This window comes from Struthio camelus, chromosome 5 (genome assembly GCF_040807025.1).
Source record: "Struthio camelus isolate bStrCam1 chromosome 5, bStrCam1.hap1, whole genome shotgun sequence".
NCBI lineage: Eukaryota > Metazoa > Chordata > Aves > Struthioniformes > Struthionidae > Struthio > Struthio camelus.
The window spans coordinates 19,220,444-19,236,118 of NC_090946.1; the positions used below are offsets into that span (position 1 = coordinate 19,220,444).

The 15,675-nt window shown below is 37.0% G+C and overlaps 1 protein-coding gene across 5 annotated transcripts in view; it reads right to left on the reverse strand.

The window, feature by feature from the left end:
• The window catches only part of CARS1 (cysteinyl-tRNA synthetase 1), a 34,825-nt gene that overhangs the window by 7,086 nt on the left and 12,064 nt on the right, over nucleotides 1-15,675 (reverse strand). For all 5 annotated transcript variants that reach the window (XR_011141329.1, XM_068944835.1, XM_068944832.1 and 2 more), the window contains 11 exons: nucleotides 14,392-14,532; nucleotides 13,458-13,546; nucleotides 12,230-12,351; nucleotides 10,311-10,423; nucleotides 9,619-9,747; nucleotides 9,263-9,392; nucleotides 8,766-8,869; nucleotides 7,665-7,762; nucleotides 6,944-7,133; nucleotides 6,361-6,429; nucleotides 3,268-3,349 (listed from right to left, as the gene is read on the reverse strand). Coding sequence is in view for 4 of the 5 variants with exons in the window: in XM_068944835.1 (XP_068800936.1) it covers nucleotides 3,268-3,349; nucleotides 6,361-6,429; nucleotides 6,944-7,133; nucleotides 7,665-7,762; nucleotides 8,766-8,869; nucleotides 9,263-9,392; nucleotides 9,619-9,747; nucleotides 10,311-10,423; nucleotides 12,230-12,351; nucleotides 13,458-13,546; nucleotides 14,392-14,532 (1,267 nt within the window). In the remaining variant the exon portion in view is untranslated. The remainder of the gene's footprint in view (nucleotides 1-3,267; nucleotides 3,350-6,360; nucleotides 6,430-6,943; nucleotides 7,134-7,664; nucleotides 7,763-8,765; nucleotides 8,870-9,262; nucleotides 9,393-9,618; nucleotides 9,748-10,310; nucleotides 10,424-12,229; nucleotides 12,352-13,457; nucleotides 13,547-14,391; nucleotides 14,533-15,675) is intronic.

The following is a 15,675-nucleotide window of genomic DNA, read 5'->3' on the forward strand; positions in this document are numbered from 1 at the left end:
CAGGTCTTTACCTGTTCCAGAGTTCTTAGAGCCTCAGAGAGTTTAACAGAAGACAAAGCACTGATTACCCGACTACCATGAAATGGAATGGCCACCCTACCACATTGTGGAGTACTCTTTTCTAGGGAATCAGCAGAATGACTCTGTCTTTGTACATCAAAGTATTGCATTTTATAGGAGCAGTTCTGTCTGTCATCAGCTAAGTATTTATTTTTCTTCATCCAGAGCTGGTATACACAGTGAACCACACTCATGTTTGATGTGATTCTAAAGAAGCCAATTAAGATAAGCCAGGGATAAGTTTACCTCATTAGCTGCTAATACTAGAAGACATTGACTCTAGCCTAGGTGAAGGAATTAAGCATGTCATGTCAAGAACGTATCAGATGCACCCACTGCTTATATAATAAAACAGTATCTGTTCAGTGATAAATATTTACTTACCTGAAACTATGAATAATTGAAAGGATAAAAAAAAAGAAATCCTTCAAGGTAGAGAAGGATAAGAAATGTATACACAAAACATGCATAATTCATGAAAGGACGCATCCTCTGCTATCCACGGGAGTCAATGCAGTAGTTCTTAGGGCTGAAACGTGCCTATTATTTGTATGTGCCACCTCCCGGGCACAGGGACGTTTAGGGATTGGCAGAGAGTTGTTTATGGGCTGCCCCAAGTCATAAGCGGTTATCCTCACTGAAGGGACAGTGAGGGGGAGAATAGCGAGATGATGCTTCATCATCAATGCCCATGAAGACACTGTAGGCTAAGAATGAACTGGAGCCTAGGCAATCTATGAACTTGTGACTATTTCCCAGCCCTACTTGCACGTTTTCTGTGCATTTCAAGGCACAGAGTCTTGGATGTGAAACAGGTGATGTGCTGTTTCCTCTCTACTGTAGTGGGAAGGAAAAGGAGGAGTTTAAAAAAGCCTTTTGCAAATGCTAGCTGTTAAGGCCAGCAGCAAAGACAAGAGCAGGCAAGACTTGTCCCACTTCCTGTCAACAGGATATATTAGGAGGAGGGCAGAGGGTTTCCCGCTGCGTCCCAGAAGTAGCCCGGAGCAAGACCCAGCATTTACAACTCATGGCAACAGAATCAGTGGTAGGAAACAAAGGGGCAGGCAGAGTGCAGTAATAGACCCCTTTACTACAAGGTAGTCGATTTAAGCAGATGTCCCAAGGTAAGTAACCACCAACAACAAAGAATTGTGCCTGTTTGAACATCTGAATACCGATTCGCTTCCAACAAAAAGTCTTCCCAAGCAGCATCAGGGGCTGCACTAGAACAGCAATATGTGTCCCTGCAGAGACAGGGGTCTTTGCAATTGGCCACGTACTCCAGTAAAACTTAAGGATGCACAGCGTAGTGAAGCTCTGAACAACCAACGATCAAGGTCTTTTGCAAAAGCTTTCTGCATTTCTTTCCCTTGTACAGATAAGGCATTATTTTCCTTTTTCCACTCATCATCATTTCCTTTCATATTCATCAGTCAAGATTCAAATGCAAATGATTGGTGCAGGTCTCCTATTTAGATACTAATAAGCTTATAAAAGAGAGAATGTATTTTATCAATATATTTGAATGTTAGCCATTCTGGATTGATACTAAAATTTCGGTAGGGTACATACACGTTGATTCCCACTGAAAAATATAGTTTTATAAATGGTTATGCTATGAAATGCTTTTATATTTTATATATAGGGATGGGGACAATTGTTTTTTACTGTGCAGGTTTTACAGAAGAGACATACCTTTTATTCAGCCACTAAGAGTAATTAGAGCAATACAAAACACGCTAATTCATATTTAACTTCATTCTGCCAGGATTTGGCTATGAGAGGAAACTCCCTTCACTCACAACCGCGTAGAGGCAATATCCCCAGCTATTAATCAGAACAACTCTTACAGTAATTTCACATTTCCTGCAGGCAGGAATTTAATGGGTAAGAATTTAATGGAGGAAGCAAATCAGTAGCATGTCTGTGCAGGTACCCTCAGCCATCACCTAGCTTCCATATATCAAACAGTTTGGTCAGAGGTTCCCCTCCGGTCAAACTGCAAATTTGTACAACCTCTCTGTACCCCAACCAGATAGCTCTATTCCGACTCCCCAATTTATTTGAGGCCCCAGAAAAACAATACTGCACTTGAGTTTCTCACTTGGAAGGTAAGTGGTCCAGTACTAAGTACCTTCTCCTAAAAACGCCCTCCAAGCAGCCCCATGACATTCAGACATTAAAACTGTTAAAAATGAGCTTAGCTCTATCACCTTGCTCAAGCCAGGAAAAAAGCCTCATATAAAACAAGTATTTTTTTAAATATTAAGAGGCCAGGGGCCACATTTTAGGTGGAGGATATACACACAAACTTCTTGAATTAATTAAAATCACATGAAATATTTGCTATTGGAACTAATAAGCCTGTTTCTCAGCATCAATTAGGCCTATAGGTATATGTTTTATGTTAAATCTCTCTCTATATAATAAACATAGACATTTATATATATCTCCTTATTTGGCCTTCAAGTATAAACTAGAGTGTAAAAATTAAAGAAAACGAGAATCAAATACAAATTGAAGATGCGTAAAAATCCACAGGGAACAGCAGAAAATAATAAGAACTTAATTAGAAACTAATCGACCCATAATATCAAAGAGGGCTTAACGGAACAACATTTGTAACACTACATAGTTCTGCTGCCAACAAATAGCACGATCAAAGCTTTTCAAAGGAGGAAAAAAAAAAAAAAAGTCCAAAACAACCTCCAGCAAACACTCGGATGAATTCTCTAAAGAGAGCGCTGTATTACCCTCTGGAGAGCTACAATTCCAACTGTGTTAACAAATAGGAAGGAACATCTCTGGCTATTTAAACACAGACAGTATCATAGTGTAGCACTCTACACTTTTTAGAGAATGCAAGATCCCAAGGGGAGAGAGCATCGCTACTCTCATGCCTGGAAAGCATGGAGTGCTCTGGTCTAGAAAAACTTCTTCCCTCCTAAACTTTTGGATTCCTTAAGAAGTTAAAAGGAAACAAGTTTAGCAGCTTGTGAAAGCGTTTTCTAGATCAGAGAGACATGCAGCAGTGATGTGCACACTCAAAGCAATTCTGGTTTAATTTTGAACACACAGGAAGACATACGTTACTTTTATTCTCTAAGCAAAGAGAGATTTTATCCATTGGATCCTCCCTCCCGGGGTTCACTCCTACCACCTCTCAGTCTCAGGTGCAACAATCCTGGAAAAAGCAAAAACTCTCACCTTTCTTCTCTCTAGCAATTTGTCGCACTCCTTCTCTGAACTCAGAAAGGACTTGTAGGTATGGCATCACTGTAGATTCAATCTGCGGAAGAATTATTTCTAAATTAGCTATTTGGAATTTAGATTTAAATCATGCTTTATCCACTTTATATTTATGAGCTTTTGGGTGGAAGTCAACCCTCAGGGCAGATCTGTATCGATACAAATTGTCATTGCTCTATTGATGTCAAGAGACAATGACTTGCGCTAGCTATTTTGCCTTCGAGCAGATGACACCAACTTGAGAACTTCTACTCTCCCTATTCCTTCTTCTTCTCCTTTCAGTTATGCAGATACATCCGTTTCAGAGGGCTATGCTATAGGCTGCATAATTAAAATGCAGTACAAGGATGAGAACAGCTGCCAAGGCTATACTGGAGAGCTACACCCAGATGAATTTGCCCCTTCATGTTCTGAAGATATCTTATGTAGGTCAAACTGCTCGTCAGAAATAATACCAGGTACAACTCAAGTTAAGACTTATTTTTATTAGAATACAGATCTAGTCCTCAGAAGTTCAGTTATCCTAATTGTGCATTTGTCCCTATTCCATACTTCACCCGAAAAAAAAGCAATGGAAAGTTTGCGTTGAATAATTTCAGGCGTGGGAAAATATGAAAGCTCACAGGAATGTCCTGAGAATCCTGCTCTCAATGGTAGTGAAGGGCAACAGCAAGCAATTAGTGAACAGCAGTGAACAACTACAAAAATAACTATAGGATAGTGCTGCTTGCCAACACTTCTCTGGAATTCCAAGATGAGAATCTGGGCACCAATAGGACTGGTTACATTAAAAGTTTCATCTCTTTGAAGGGCAGGCTAGGGAAAGGAAAAAAATATTTACACTTTTGTTTTGTCTACAGTTTCCACATCTCTTTACCCACCTGTTACATCTCCATGACAAACTCCTGTGCAATCAACAGGTCCAATAGTCTGTTATACTCTAAAACCATCCATATCAAACAAACCGAGGGGCTGAATTAAAACTTTTCACAAATGAAAAATCATGCTATAAAACCAGCTTCACAATTGGAACCTGGGCTGACAGGCTCAGCAGAAAGAACAGACTCTGGAAACTGAGCAACAGTCGCTTCTCCACTGTGCGCTCTACTCAGACTAGCTTGAGATATGCAAATGAAGTGGCATCACGAAAGCATGTCTTGTTACCACTTCGTTATGTTTCAGACATCTAAAGATGAAAGATTTTGATTTCCAGAATAATTAACCTTATAGCAATGCTTAATTCATTTGAAAAATGAGACTCTGAAATCTGAGATTTTCCTGCTTCAAGTCTCTTCCGCTCCCCTTTCCAGTAAATTACTGAATTGTGATTATTAGACTCGTCATTCTTCCAAGGTTTTTAAAGAGGATTGCGCCTTTTTGGGAGATAATGACTTTCAGATCTACTGATTCCTTCATCTCGATTGGACAAAGAAACAACAAGCCTGATCCACAGCCTTCTGTAACTAATGAGAAGTTTTCCAACCTCGAATGTTCACCTGGTAGCTTTTGCTAAGAAGAAGTATCTCCGTGGAAGACTTAAAGAGGGTATATTTAATGGCAAAACCAAACCATTTTTGATTGTAAACATCTTAATATTATAACCCTTAAAATCAATAATTTCTTAGGGGGTAAAAATGGAAGTTTCCTCCTGCGAAAAGCAAAGCCAGCTGCTCCGGGATACCTGGCTGCTGGTATTCCTTGAATTGACATTGTACACAAAACCAAGAACTATAAAAATTACATGGATTTTACTAACAGGTGTTAAAAGCCCCCTTCTGCACCAGATTCTCTTGATCCTACTAACCTTGACAGTGCTATTTTAGGAGAGAGAAAGGCTTAGCTTCATGTTCCAAGCTATTGCATATCCTTCTGTAAAGCATATCTGTTGTAAACACTGCCTGGAGTGTTAAATATGGATTTGATTTTTATTTTCCCTAAAAAGATAAGTGTCAAGGTGCTGCTTTTCTTCTCAAATTCAGAATAACTCTGCACTAAATTAAAATTCACTATTGATGGGTTTTTGAATGGAATGCTCAGCATCTTCCTTACCCTCCTTGTTATATCATTACTGAAGGTTTCCACAGCACTACAACGTAAGTACTTGCCCAGGCAAATATCAGATAGACGTTCATTCACATTCTTCAATCACAAGCAATTTTTTTTTCCTTTGGTGATTATACGGTGTTTTTTTTTTTTGTTACACCACAAACGTCAATTATTCATTTTTATGGAGGAACAAAAAAAATGCATGGTGTTCACATCTTTGAATGTGAGACTGTACGAGACTGGCGTTAGAAGCTACTAGATATCAGATGCTGCAAGTAAAGAAAAATATTGGACAAATCACTGCCATTTTTCACATCAAAAATTCTTCATGAACAAAGAGCAAGGTTGACAGTTTTTCACATGCAGTTGTTTCTCATGCAAGCCCCATGAAATGTCACTACTATTACATGAGCACATGAGGGTCCATGAGCACTTTCATTAGGCTTCTCCCAAGTATTCCCAGGAAAATTCTGCACCACAGTGGTACTGCTCGGTGACCAAAGCAAAACAGCCTTCAAAAGCCAAATAAATTCTGTGGTTATAAATGAGATCAGAAAAAGAGACTGAAACGAGGATGAAATTCCAGCTGCCTCCAGGCTGGTGTTTGGTGTACCACAAGGATCTTTAATCGGTATAATTATATTTTTGAGACTAATTAACATATAAATGCTTGTAATGAGTCTTTTCTAGCATGTACTATCTATAGTCAACATGTGGTTTTCCTAACCAGACTCATCACTCAGAAGACAAGATAATTCTTTTCCTGGTTGCCATCCAATTTGTCTCTCATTAAACTAAATAAAGCAATAAAAAAGCCACTGTTGTAAAAGAAAAAATTCTGCCTCCTAAGCCAATTAATTGCTGTAGATTCAAAAATGTTAAAAAATGCAAGAACAGAATTCAGCTACGTGTCAGTAATGTAATCACTTTATCCAATGTAAGCTTTCAAAGGACTACAAAAGAATACAGAGTAATTTTGCAGAGAGTACTTTGTCCTTCACTTACATTTACGTTTTGACTGTTTCCTCCAACAGGAAACCCAATTGCATCATCACTGTCTATGGCACCAAATATCTGGTCAAGGGGGGAGAAAAAAAAAAGTTGTGTACATTAAGTAACAGGTATGTGAAAACTAAGCAAAATCATTATGTACTAGAGTTTCAAAACCATCTAGTTGGTTTAACCCACAATTCACTGCTCTAGTAAGAAATTTTCTGTTTTTTTTTTTTTTTTAAATTGATACAGCATACTAATCCTTGGCTTTCAAAACTAGCTTTAACACCGTAAGATTTGATAATAGGACTTCATATTTTTTTCAACTGTCTAATTTTCCTTGCATGTATGAGGGGCTTCCTACTATTCAAGAAAACATTCAATACAATTAAAACATAAAATAAAGGGCTCCAAATGGTTCCTGCTGCAACAAGCACTGCAAATTGGGGTTTTTTTTGGGTGCGGCAGGGGAAGGGAAGGTCTCTAGTTTCCTGCAAGATTTAAACAAAGACCATACAGGTCCCTACATACTTGAAAAATACAACAGTAGTAATTGCACAGTGCAATAGCAATTTTAATACTTGCTATTACATACCTTTAGCATTTGAGTGAGATACGAACTGATGTTTTCTAAAAGAAGTCTGTTTGGCATTTGTCTGGAAGATTTCTTTGCAGCAATATAGGAGTTACTCTGACTGACTAATGAACGCATTTCTTCTAAGACAGAGCGAGTATCAATATTGTCACACAGTGCTTCATGAATTGCTGCCTTCTTGTCGTAAAAACTAAGAAGAAAAAAAATTTTTTTTTTTTACTGTTCACGTCAAAAGTATCTGCAGTCTACTCTGAAGAATTTCTCCAATCTACTCTGAAGAACTTCTGTTAGAAGAGTAAAGGGAACCTAGAAGTGAGATAATCTTTTGTTGGCCATAGCTTACATTTGAAGAAAAAACAGATGAGCAAGAGAAAGGCATCATCAGGACTATTGGTTTGCTTCTATGAACAAAGGCAGGCAGGATAATCTAACTGGCAACAACTGTCCAAAAATATAAATAAATAATACATATCTCTTTTCAGCAACTGACTTTTTAATACCAGTTTTTACAAGCAGACCAACTTACTTATTTAGTACCTTCCTGTATTGACTATATTCTTACAGTATTGCTCTCTTCTCCCTGTGTTTCAGCTGAGTTTTCTATTTACTATATTTCCAAAGAGGAATAGCAATTTGGAAGCTAACTTACCACAAACTGAGAGGTTATGAAACATGCATCTACACAATGGTTATTCACAGAGAGTAGGAATGCTCCACTCACTTTTTGTTCAGCTCTGCTTCCTGGCTTTCCCATTTCTGAAACTGGCCTGTCAAATCAGTGGGAGCTCGAAGAATATCCTTCACATTTAAAAAGAATTCCTATAAAAGGAAACTATAGCTCAAAATCAAGTTAAATTACTCACAATCAATATTTACTGTGAAAAGGTCTATTTCTTAGCTTTCTAAAGTTGATGGTTTCAACACTATTTCAGCCAGGATCATTGAATGTCTGTCAAAACAGGGAAACCCGTATATTTTGCATAACTCCGTAAATCACAGTACTGTAATTCAGTTCCATGTCTTGGCTCTGCCACTGCATAATACAATATGATACTCTAACCTCAAGCTACTCAAATACAAATCCATTTTAAAAAGTTATGCTCTTCTTAGATGGGAGTTCTTAAGGCAGATTGTTAAGTGTTTTGCTAGCAGCGTAAGCTAAAGAATAAGAATGGCTGTATAGCAAGGGGCTCTTTTAGGTGGGCATCCTGCTTGGCGAGAAGTCATTTTCACTTATTGCATGGCCCAAAGTAAATACTTTGCATAAAAAGCTTAACAGCTTCAGCTGGAGAGACCAAGATCAATGATCTCAAAGTGCTGTAGCGTAGCCTTCTTGTGGGAAGTGTGGGTTTAAAACACTGCTCCAAACTACGCAGAGAACAGTCCCCTCACATTCCAGCAGCAAGACAAAGACAAACGCTTTATGTATGTGGTGAGCAGACGAGATAGGAACAATACTCCCTCCTCCTCTTTTGGCTGCATTTCTGTAAAGTCTGATCTGATAGACATATTATGAGAGTGCAGGTTGGACAGTCTTAAAAGCAAGCTAAGCTGAGAAAGTAATCTTGCGTGTAAGTGCCAAGATGCTCAGAGATGTAGCCTCAGAGAGTACCCAGCAGCAGAAAAATGTAGCCGTCTATGGAATTTATGTGACTTCATTGGTCAATAGTAGCTAAACAAGCATTGGGGGATTCTCCCTGATGAATTAAAAAGGCAATTCCTTCTGGGGACATGACCCATATGTCTTTGGGTTCTATTGCTTGGAGCATGTATGACAGCACAAAGTGTAGAGAGACAGAGGAAGAATGGAAAGCTTACTTACGCTCATAAACTTCTCATACTGAATAGCTGACTCCATGGTATTATTCGAATAATCCAGTGTATCCTTCCAAGAGTGCATGAGGAAAGCCAACCGTAACTGCCGTGCTACCAATTTTAAAATAAACAAGGAAAATAATCATAATCATAACCTAAAGTATTTTACAGCCTCCTATACTGTAATTGCTAAGAACATTTCAATCTTTAATATTCTTACTCTCAATACATCTACCAAAAAGAGGAGACATTATTATCTATACTTTACAGACGAGGAACAGAGGAACAGGGAAGCTGTTCTGAAGTTACTTAGCCATTTAGTGATGAAAAAAAGACACCTGGAGTTAGCCACTTCTGGAAACTCCATTGCGTGCCTAAATAAAATCAAACTACAAACTACATCACTAAAATTACTCTAAAATTACTCTAAATTACACTAAAATTCACATCACTAAAACTACTCAAACTACATCAAAAGCATTCAAATTCTAAAGTTATTTTCACCTGTATGCTTCTTCAATGCATCTTTTATGGTAATGAAATTCTTTAAAGATTTGGACATTTTACAGCCAGCAATTGTTAAGTGGCCAGTATGCAGAAAATATCGAACCCAGTGATCATTTTCAAAGTATGCCTGCAGCAAAAACAAAAAAACAACACACAGAAGATTCAATACCATATAAATATATGTCACAAAACAGGATAACATAGGTATAAATAAATAATGAGAAAAAAAGTTATGCTTATATATAAGACATGTAGCGTTTTAAAAATTAACTGATGAATCTGCACAAGTTGCAGTTCAAAGCTAAGCATGTAGCTTTCTCACTGGAGATGAAGGCCATCGACAGTTCATTCACCTCAGACTGTGCCAGTTCATTGTCATGGTGTGGAAAACGGAGATCAAACCCTCCTCCATGAATATCCATCGACTCTCCTAAAACGGATCCAGCCATTGCAGAACATTCAATGTGCCAACCTGGACGGCCCTGTTTAGACAAAGACATCACTTCACTACTAATTAATTGTCTTCCTCTCCCGCCTATGTACCATTTCCTCATTAGTATGCCCCTAAACAGTTATACCTGTAAGGAAATGAGACAGAGTCATCTAGGAAAAAAAAAGATTCACAGTCTCAGATTCATAAAAGGATGCTTGTAGGACTTCAAGATCCAATCTCACATACATATATATGATGACTTGATCATACAGAACACAATCCTCCCACTTACTCTTAAAAATTACATCAGTGTTTTAGATTACAAAGAGAAATAAGATAGATAAATCTCTGCAAATAAAGATTGTAGATAAATAGACTAATAGCAGTCGTCATAAGCCTGCGTGCAAACTTAAATTTAAAATTCATCTAACAGTCCAAAATATCAATAGACAGATTCTAAATCATTAAATGAACAGAGCAATAGAACGTACTGTTGAATACAAGATCCCCATAATCTAGACATCATTAATATGAGTCACTGTATTTGTGTATTATAAAACATAGTATTTAATAACCTGTAGAGGAACTAAAACCTGATTATAATGTCCTTACCTTTCCCCATGGAGAGTCCCACGAGGGCTCTCCTGGCTTGGAGGATTTCCACAAAGCAAAATCATTTGGAGAATGCTTCTCACTCAAGCGATCAGTTGAGATACTCAGGTCACCTTTCAAAAGGGAAAATACAAATATTTACATTTTATTTAAACACCAGCACTATTGATTCTTGGCTCTGTCAAAACGCACACCAAGTGAATTGAAAAAAATAAAACACTTAAAATTCAGCCTTGCTATTCCTTTGCGTTTTGATCAATGCTTGGTTGACAAGAGAGCTTACAACGAGGATCAGCTGCACTGCTTTTTAAGTTGTGACACATGAGATTCACCTACATTCTTTCTGCAGGCACAACTCCAATTTTGCAGATTCAGAAAAAGCAAAACAAAAACACACCAAAACCTATATTCACAGGCAAATAAGGTAGCAGAATCAATTCACTCCTGAGTTAGAAATAACAAAATTAAGACTAGAATTGACTTAAATCCGCACAGACAATATGCTCATAGGCTATTTCTTCCATCCTTTGTCTCAGTTACTGCACAGGATGGCGCTAGTAGTTGTTCCATATTTCTATATTTATTTTTTTCATCACAAATGTGTTATGCATGAGTTACTGTGAGCTCCCTGTGATCATTTGAGTGGTACTCTTATTATATAGCACCTTAACTCTTTAAAAGAGAGGAAATTTTTGCAGTACCAAGACTAAACACGGTTAACAATACCATCAATACCATCTACCGCATGAGAATCCAAGACAGATTAAAGTCAAAATTGTCAAGATTAAAGTTAGAATTTTCAACTAATTTTGAGGTATGCTTTGAGATACCTGCAGTCCAAATTTTTTAGAATATCTCATTATGCAATTTGGATATAAAAAGTGTTATACTTCTACTTGCATTAGTTACAACCTTTCAAAGCTTAGCGTTTCTGCTGCCTCTACAAGTCAAAATGATGTTATCTGCCAGGGTATGGCTATCACCACGAATGAGTTAGGGCAGCTAAACTGATAAGCGACAACTAGACATATCCATACTCCTAGTTACATTAATCAGTCTGCATTGGTTTGCATTTGCAAAAGGAAATAGCAACATAATGATACTATTTGGTCACGTGGTAAAAATTGTGTGTTCATGTTACCAAAAAGATGGTGGTTTAAGCTAGCACCTTTTATTTCATATTTGCATTGAAACTTCAGCTCTAAGGATTTAAATTAGGAAAAATCCCATGCAATTTAATACAGCATCTCTCTCAGTCGTTGTTTGCTACCTTAATTTCACCTGTGACTTAAAACCCTTGTAATATTCTGCTGATGCATTTCATGGATGCTTTGCTACTAGAACTACTATGTTAGGAGGAGCTAACTAAGGAGTCATGTTTTATTGCGTGTTTAAGCTGTTCCTCTACTATGCCTCTTATCAAGAGACCTATATTTGGATTTAGTTAAACACAACAATGTTTACAAAGTAAAAAGAGTTCTCAGTATGAGAGCAGAATAAGAGAGAAAAAACTCAAAATATTTGTCATAAAATAGCCATAGCCTGGTTGGAAGGGCTTTCACCTAGCATGTGGGGGACTTACCTTTAAGTTCTTGCTCTCCCTACTTTGAACAAGATGAACAGCCAAATGACTTGGCTACAGTTAAACAACTGGACTATTCACAATTCTGATTAAAAAAAAACTGATAAAAACGTCATCCTAGAATGAAGAAAACGTCTTCGTATTTTCCAAATAAAATACTCATGAAAGTGCTAGCTCAAGCTACAAAACCATGGAAAACAAAGGCAGAGGTAAAGGAAGTGCAGAAGGTAAATCATTCACTCTAAAAATTTGACGCAAATCTCAATTAAATCAACTTAAAAGATCAACATCATGCGTACCTATAAAAATTTAAGCAAATGTTTTTTCCCCTCTTTACCTTCACCCTCTTGAAGAGCTTTTTGATCACCTACAGCTTCAGGAACCAACTTAGCATAGGAGTGCTTCTCAGCAGAATCAAACTTCATAGTATCAAAGTATACAGATCCATTAGACACATACCTGAAAAGTTAAAAATAACCATATAGTTAACTTTCTACTAACACTTAAATAAAGTTTACCCCCCAAAATCACTACTTTATTTAAATTCTCTAGCGAACTCACACAGGGTATGCTATTTGCTCAGTATGGTAAAGGTGACTTAGGTGAGCCTAAGTTCATAGGCCTTACCATAAAGACTGCAGACAAACCATTAAAAGCCAGGATAAAATGCAGAGGCAGAACAATTAACACTTTATGTTAAAATATGTCAAAAGTATTGCAGAAATTTATCTTGGGACCATTAATCTTGGCATGTTACCTCTCACTATTTTGCAATAACATAATATGAATCACGTTTGTTTCACACACTACTTTGCCCTCTTTCATTTTGCTAATTTTGTCCCACTACAGCCATGGCAAAAAGTTGTTTTAAGACCACCATGAACACTGATACCTCAATGCAAACCGTTTTGTACTGTCGTTATTTAAAAAAAAATTAAAAATGCAGATTTTGAGCATGAACATGCCAGAGAAGTGACGGCATTTGAACCACAAGTTTTCTTTTTTGAGAATGAAAATATTTCCACATTGAAAAACTGAGGCTATTAACAGAAGGAGCGCTCAAAAGTTTTCAGTCTGGATTCTATCACAGTACTTAAGAACTTCTAGAAAATTAGCTTGTTTTTCCACAACTTTCAGATAACGGCAGAAAAACAGCTCAAGTATACTTTTTTTTTTGGTTGACTTTGTTCTTTACAACTGATTTCTAGAAATCTATTCAGGCACTCACTTTTGAAAACCCTTGCTGAAGGCCTTGAATCAAATACAGTTCAAGTCAATGGGACTTTGACTATTTGTTTCAAGAAACAAGGATTTCACTCTATTAAATTAATAATTTAATATCTCTATTTTTAAGACATCATAACAAATATAGAGTACCACAAGTTTTCATCAGGATAAAAGTTACAGTTCTTGTGCAAAGGCATCAGAAGTTTCTTTACTCAAAGAGATACTACTTTTGAAACAGACTATAAAAAGGAGAAGACAGTTCACTGTAACTGTTGAAAGTCATTTTGGCTCTGATACACTATAAAAAACACAAGAAAAGCATTAATTAGGGAACTTACCCATAACCATTATCCACAATCGTTTTAACAAATTCCACAATTTCTGGAACATATTCACTAACCCGTGTTAAAACATCAGGAGGTAAAACCTATAGATAAAAAAAATATCATTTTATATGTATATATATTTTTATATATTTATATGTATACACACATATACACACACAAACATATAAAGCTTATATGTTTGTATGTTTACACACACACACACACATGTACACACAACATATATATATAGCATTGGGTAAGCGACTTGCTCAAAAGCAAGTGACAGTATAATCTAAGAGTCCTACTTCAAGCTTCCTGCTCTGGAACTTAATGTGCTGTGTTCATTTTTTATCCTCCTCTAAAATCATGTTACCAATAAACTACTGCAGGAGGTATCAGCTATTTCACTGATTGGACTTCCGGCAGAACAGGCAGTATATCCATCTCTGATTTGGAGGCAACTGAATAAAACTTCACTGATCTGAACCACTGTATATTCACTTATAACAACCAAGGACAGGTTGGTTTGTTGTAATCAGCGCATCATTTCTTCGCTGCTCAAAAGCGATAGGTAGTCAATCTAAATTCTGAAGTTGGCAGAGCTCTCTGTTGCGTAGCTAATAGCCTCTGTCTCAAATTTGTGGATCAGTTTAGAATTACAGGCCTATTTTACATCAAGAGGAAGGGATGGAGGGCAGATGTGACGCCTGATCTCCAGTTAACTGGTACTGATAACATGCACAGCGGTTTTAAGATTGCTGTGATCGAAACAGAACAGGTGCTACATTTAACAGCTACCTAATCACATTATGGATTAAAGGAAATCTTTGATCAATAAGGTTGAAATTTGAGTTTTTTTAAAGCTATTAGGAGGCTAAACTGTATTCTGGGCATTACGAGGTATGGCATATACACTTTCAAAACAGAAAACCGTTTGCATACTTACATTGAGAGCTTCCATGTCTTTATGAAATTCCGCTTCCCAGAATTTGGGGAGCTTAGAGAATATGGAATTGTCAGTCACCTGACTGCCAAATTTTTTGTCCAACCAGTCAGACAGCAAATCTTTTGCTTCTTCCAACAGTATCTATAAAACAAAAATTTATGTGCAACTGACCAAAGACTTGCCCTGTTCAAACGCTGCAGAAAGATGTTATTCTGAATAGAGAGATTTGCCTAAGGAAAAAGACATCTGGCTATTAATATAGAGTGCTCCTTGCTTCTATCATATTTTGTTATCATATTGCCTTTCATATACTTGGAGAAAACAGAAGATAAACAAATAAAACAAATAAAAATAAATAAATAAAACAAAAAATAAAATAAATCACTTGAATAGGCGTGTGGAATTTACACTGTAAACACTGCAAGGAATCTGCAGTCATATCACATCATCCATTCCTCCCATTACTAGCAGACAATCCTAACAAAAACCTTGCTATGCACGCTGCCAAAAAACGTTTGAAAGAACTTGAACCTCAGCAAGGATACATTTCTCAGTCGTACCTTAGCAGATGGCAGCTTGTTACAAGAGATAGCCCAGAAGGTGCAATTGCTTAGATTTTAGTTGTTTTTAAAAAGTACTTTTAGGTCAGTATACACATTTTAAAAGACACCTGATACTTCAGTAACTGGAATTATTTTAAGATAATTTAGAGAGAGATACTTCTCAAGAAGGTAGCACATACCTTATGCCTGCTATAGTAATTAAGACAAATAATCTGAAAGCAAGAAAAGACGAACGTGGAAGCTAGTTACTAAAAGACAGTAATTATATTGTCCGAGTTGGTTACTGGGACAGTACCAGAGCCCCAGTAAAGTCAACAGGATTATTGTCACTAATTGTCATGGTCTTTGGATCACATTGAGCATAGTTAGTTTTTGGTTTTTTTTAAATATATGATGAAAAACTTTTGTACTCTGACCAGAGTCACAACACGTGAGTAGAAAACTGCCACAAATCCTGAAACTTTGTGTATACATGTAGAACAATGGTATGAACTCCTACTGAAACTAATTCCATCAAGTCCAAAAGCCAAAGAGAAAGTCTAAAGCTATGAAAGAGAAAATCACTACTGGAAAGTTAAATATACCTGAGTAATTATCACAGCTGGGGGGATAGGTAGGGTTACTGATAAAAACAACATCCTAGAACTATTTAGCTGAACTCTGGGATAGAATTTAGGTATTGGATGATAAAGACTGGAAGATCCTCAGGGCCATCATTCCT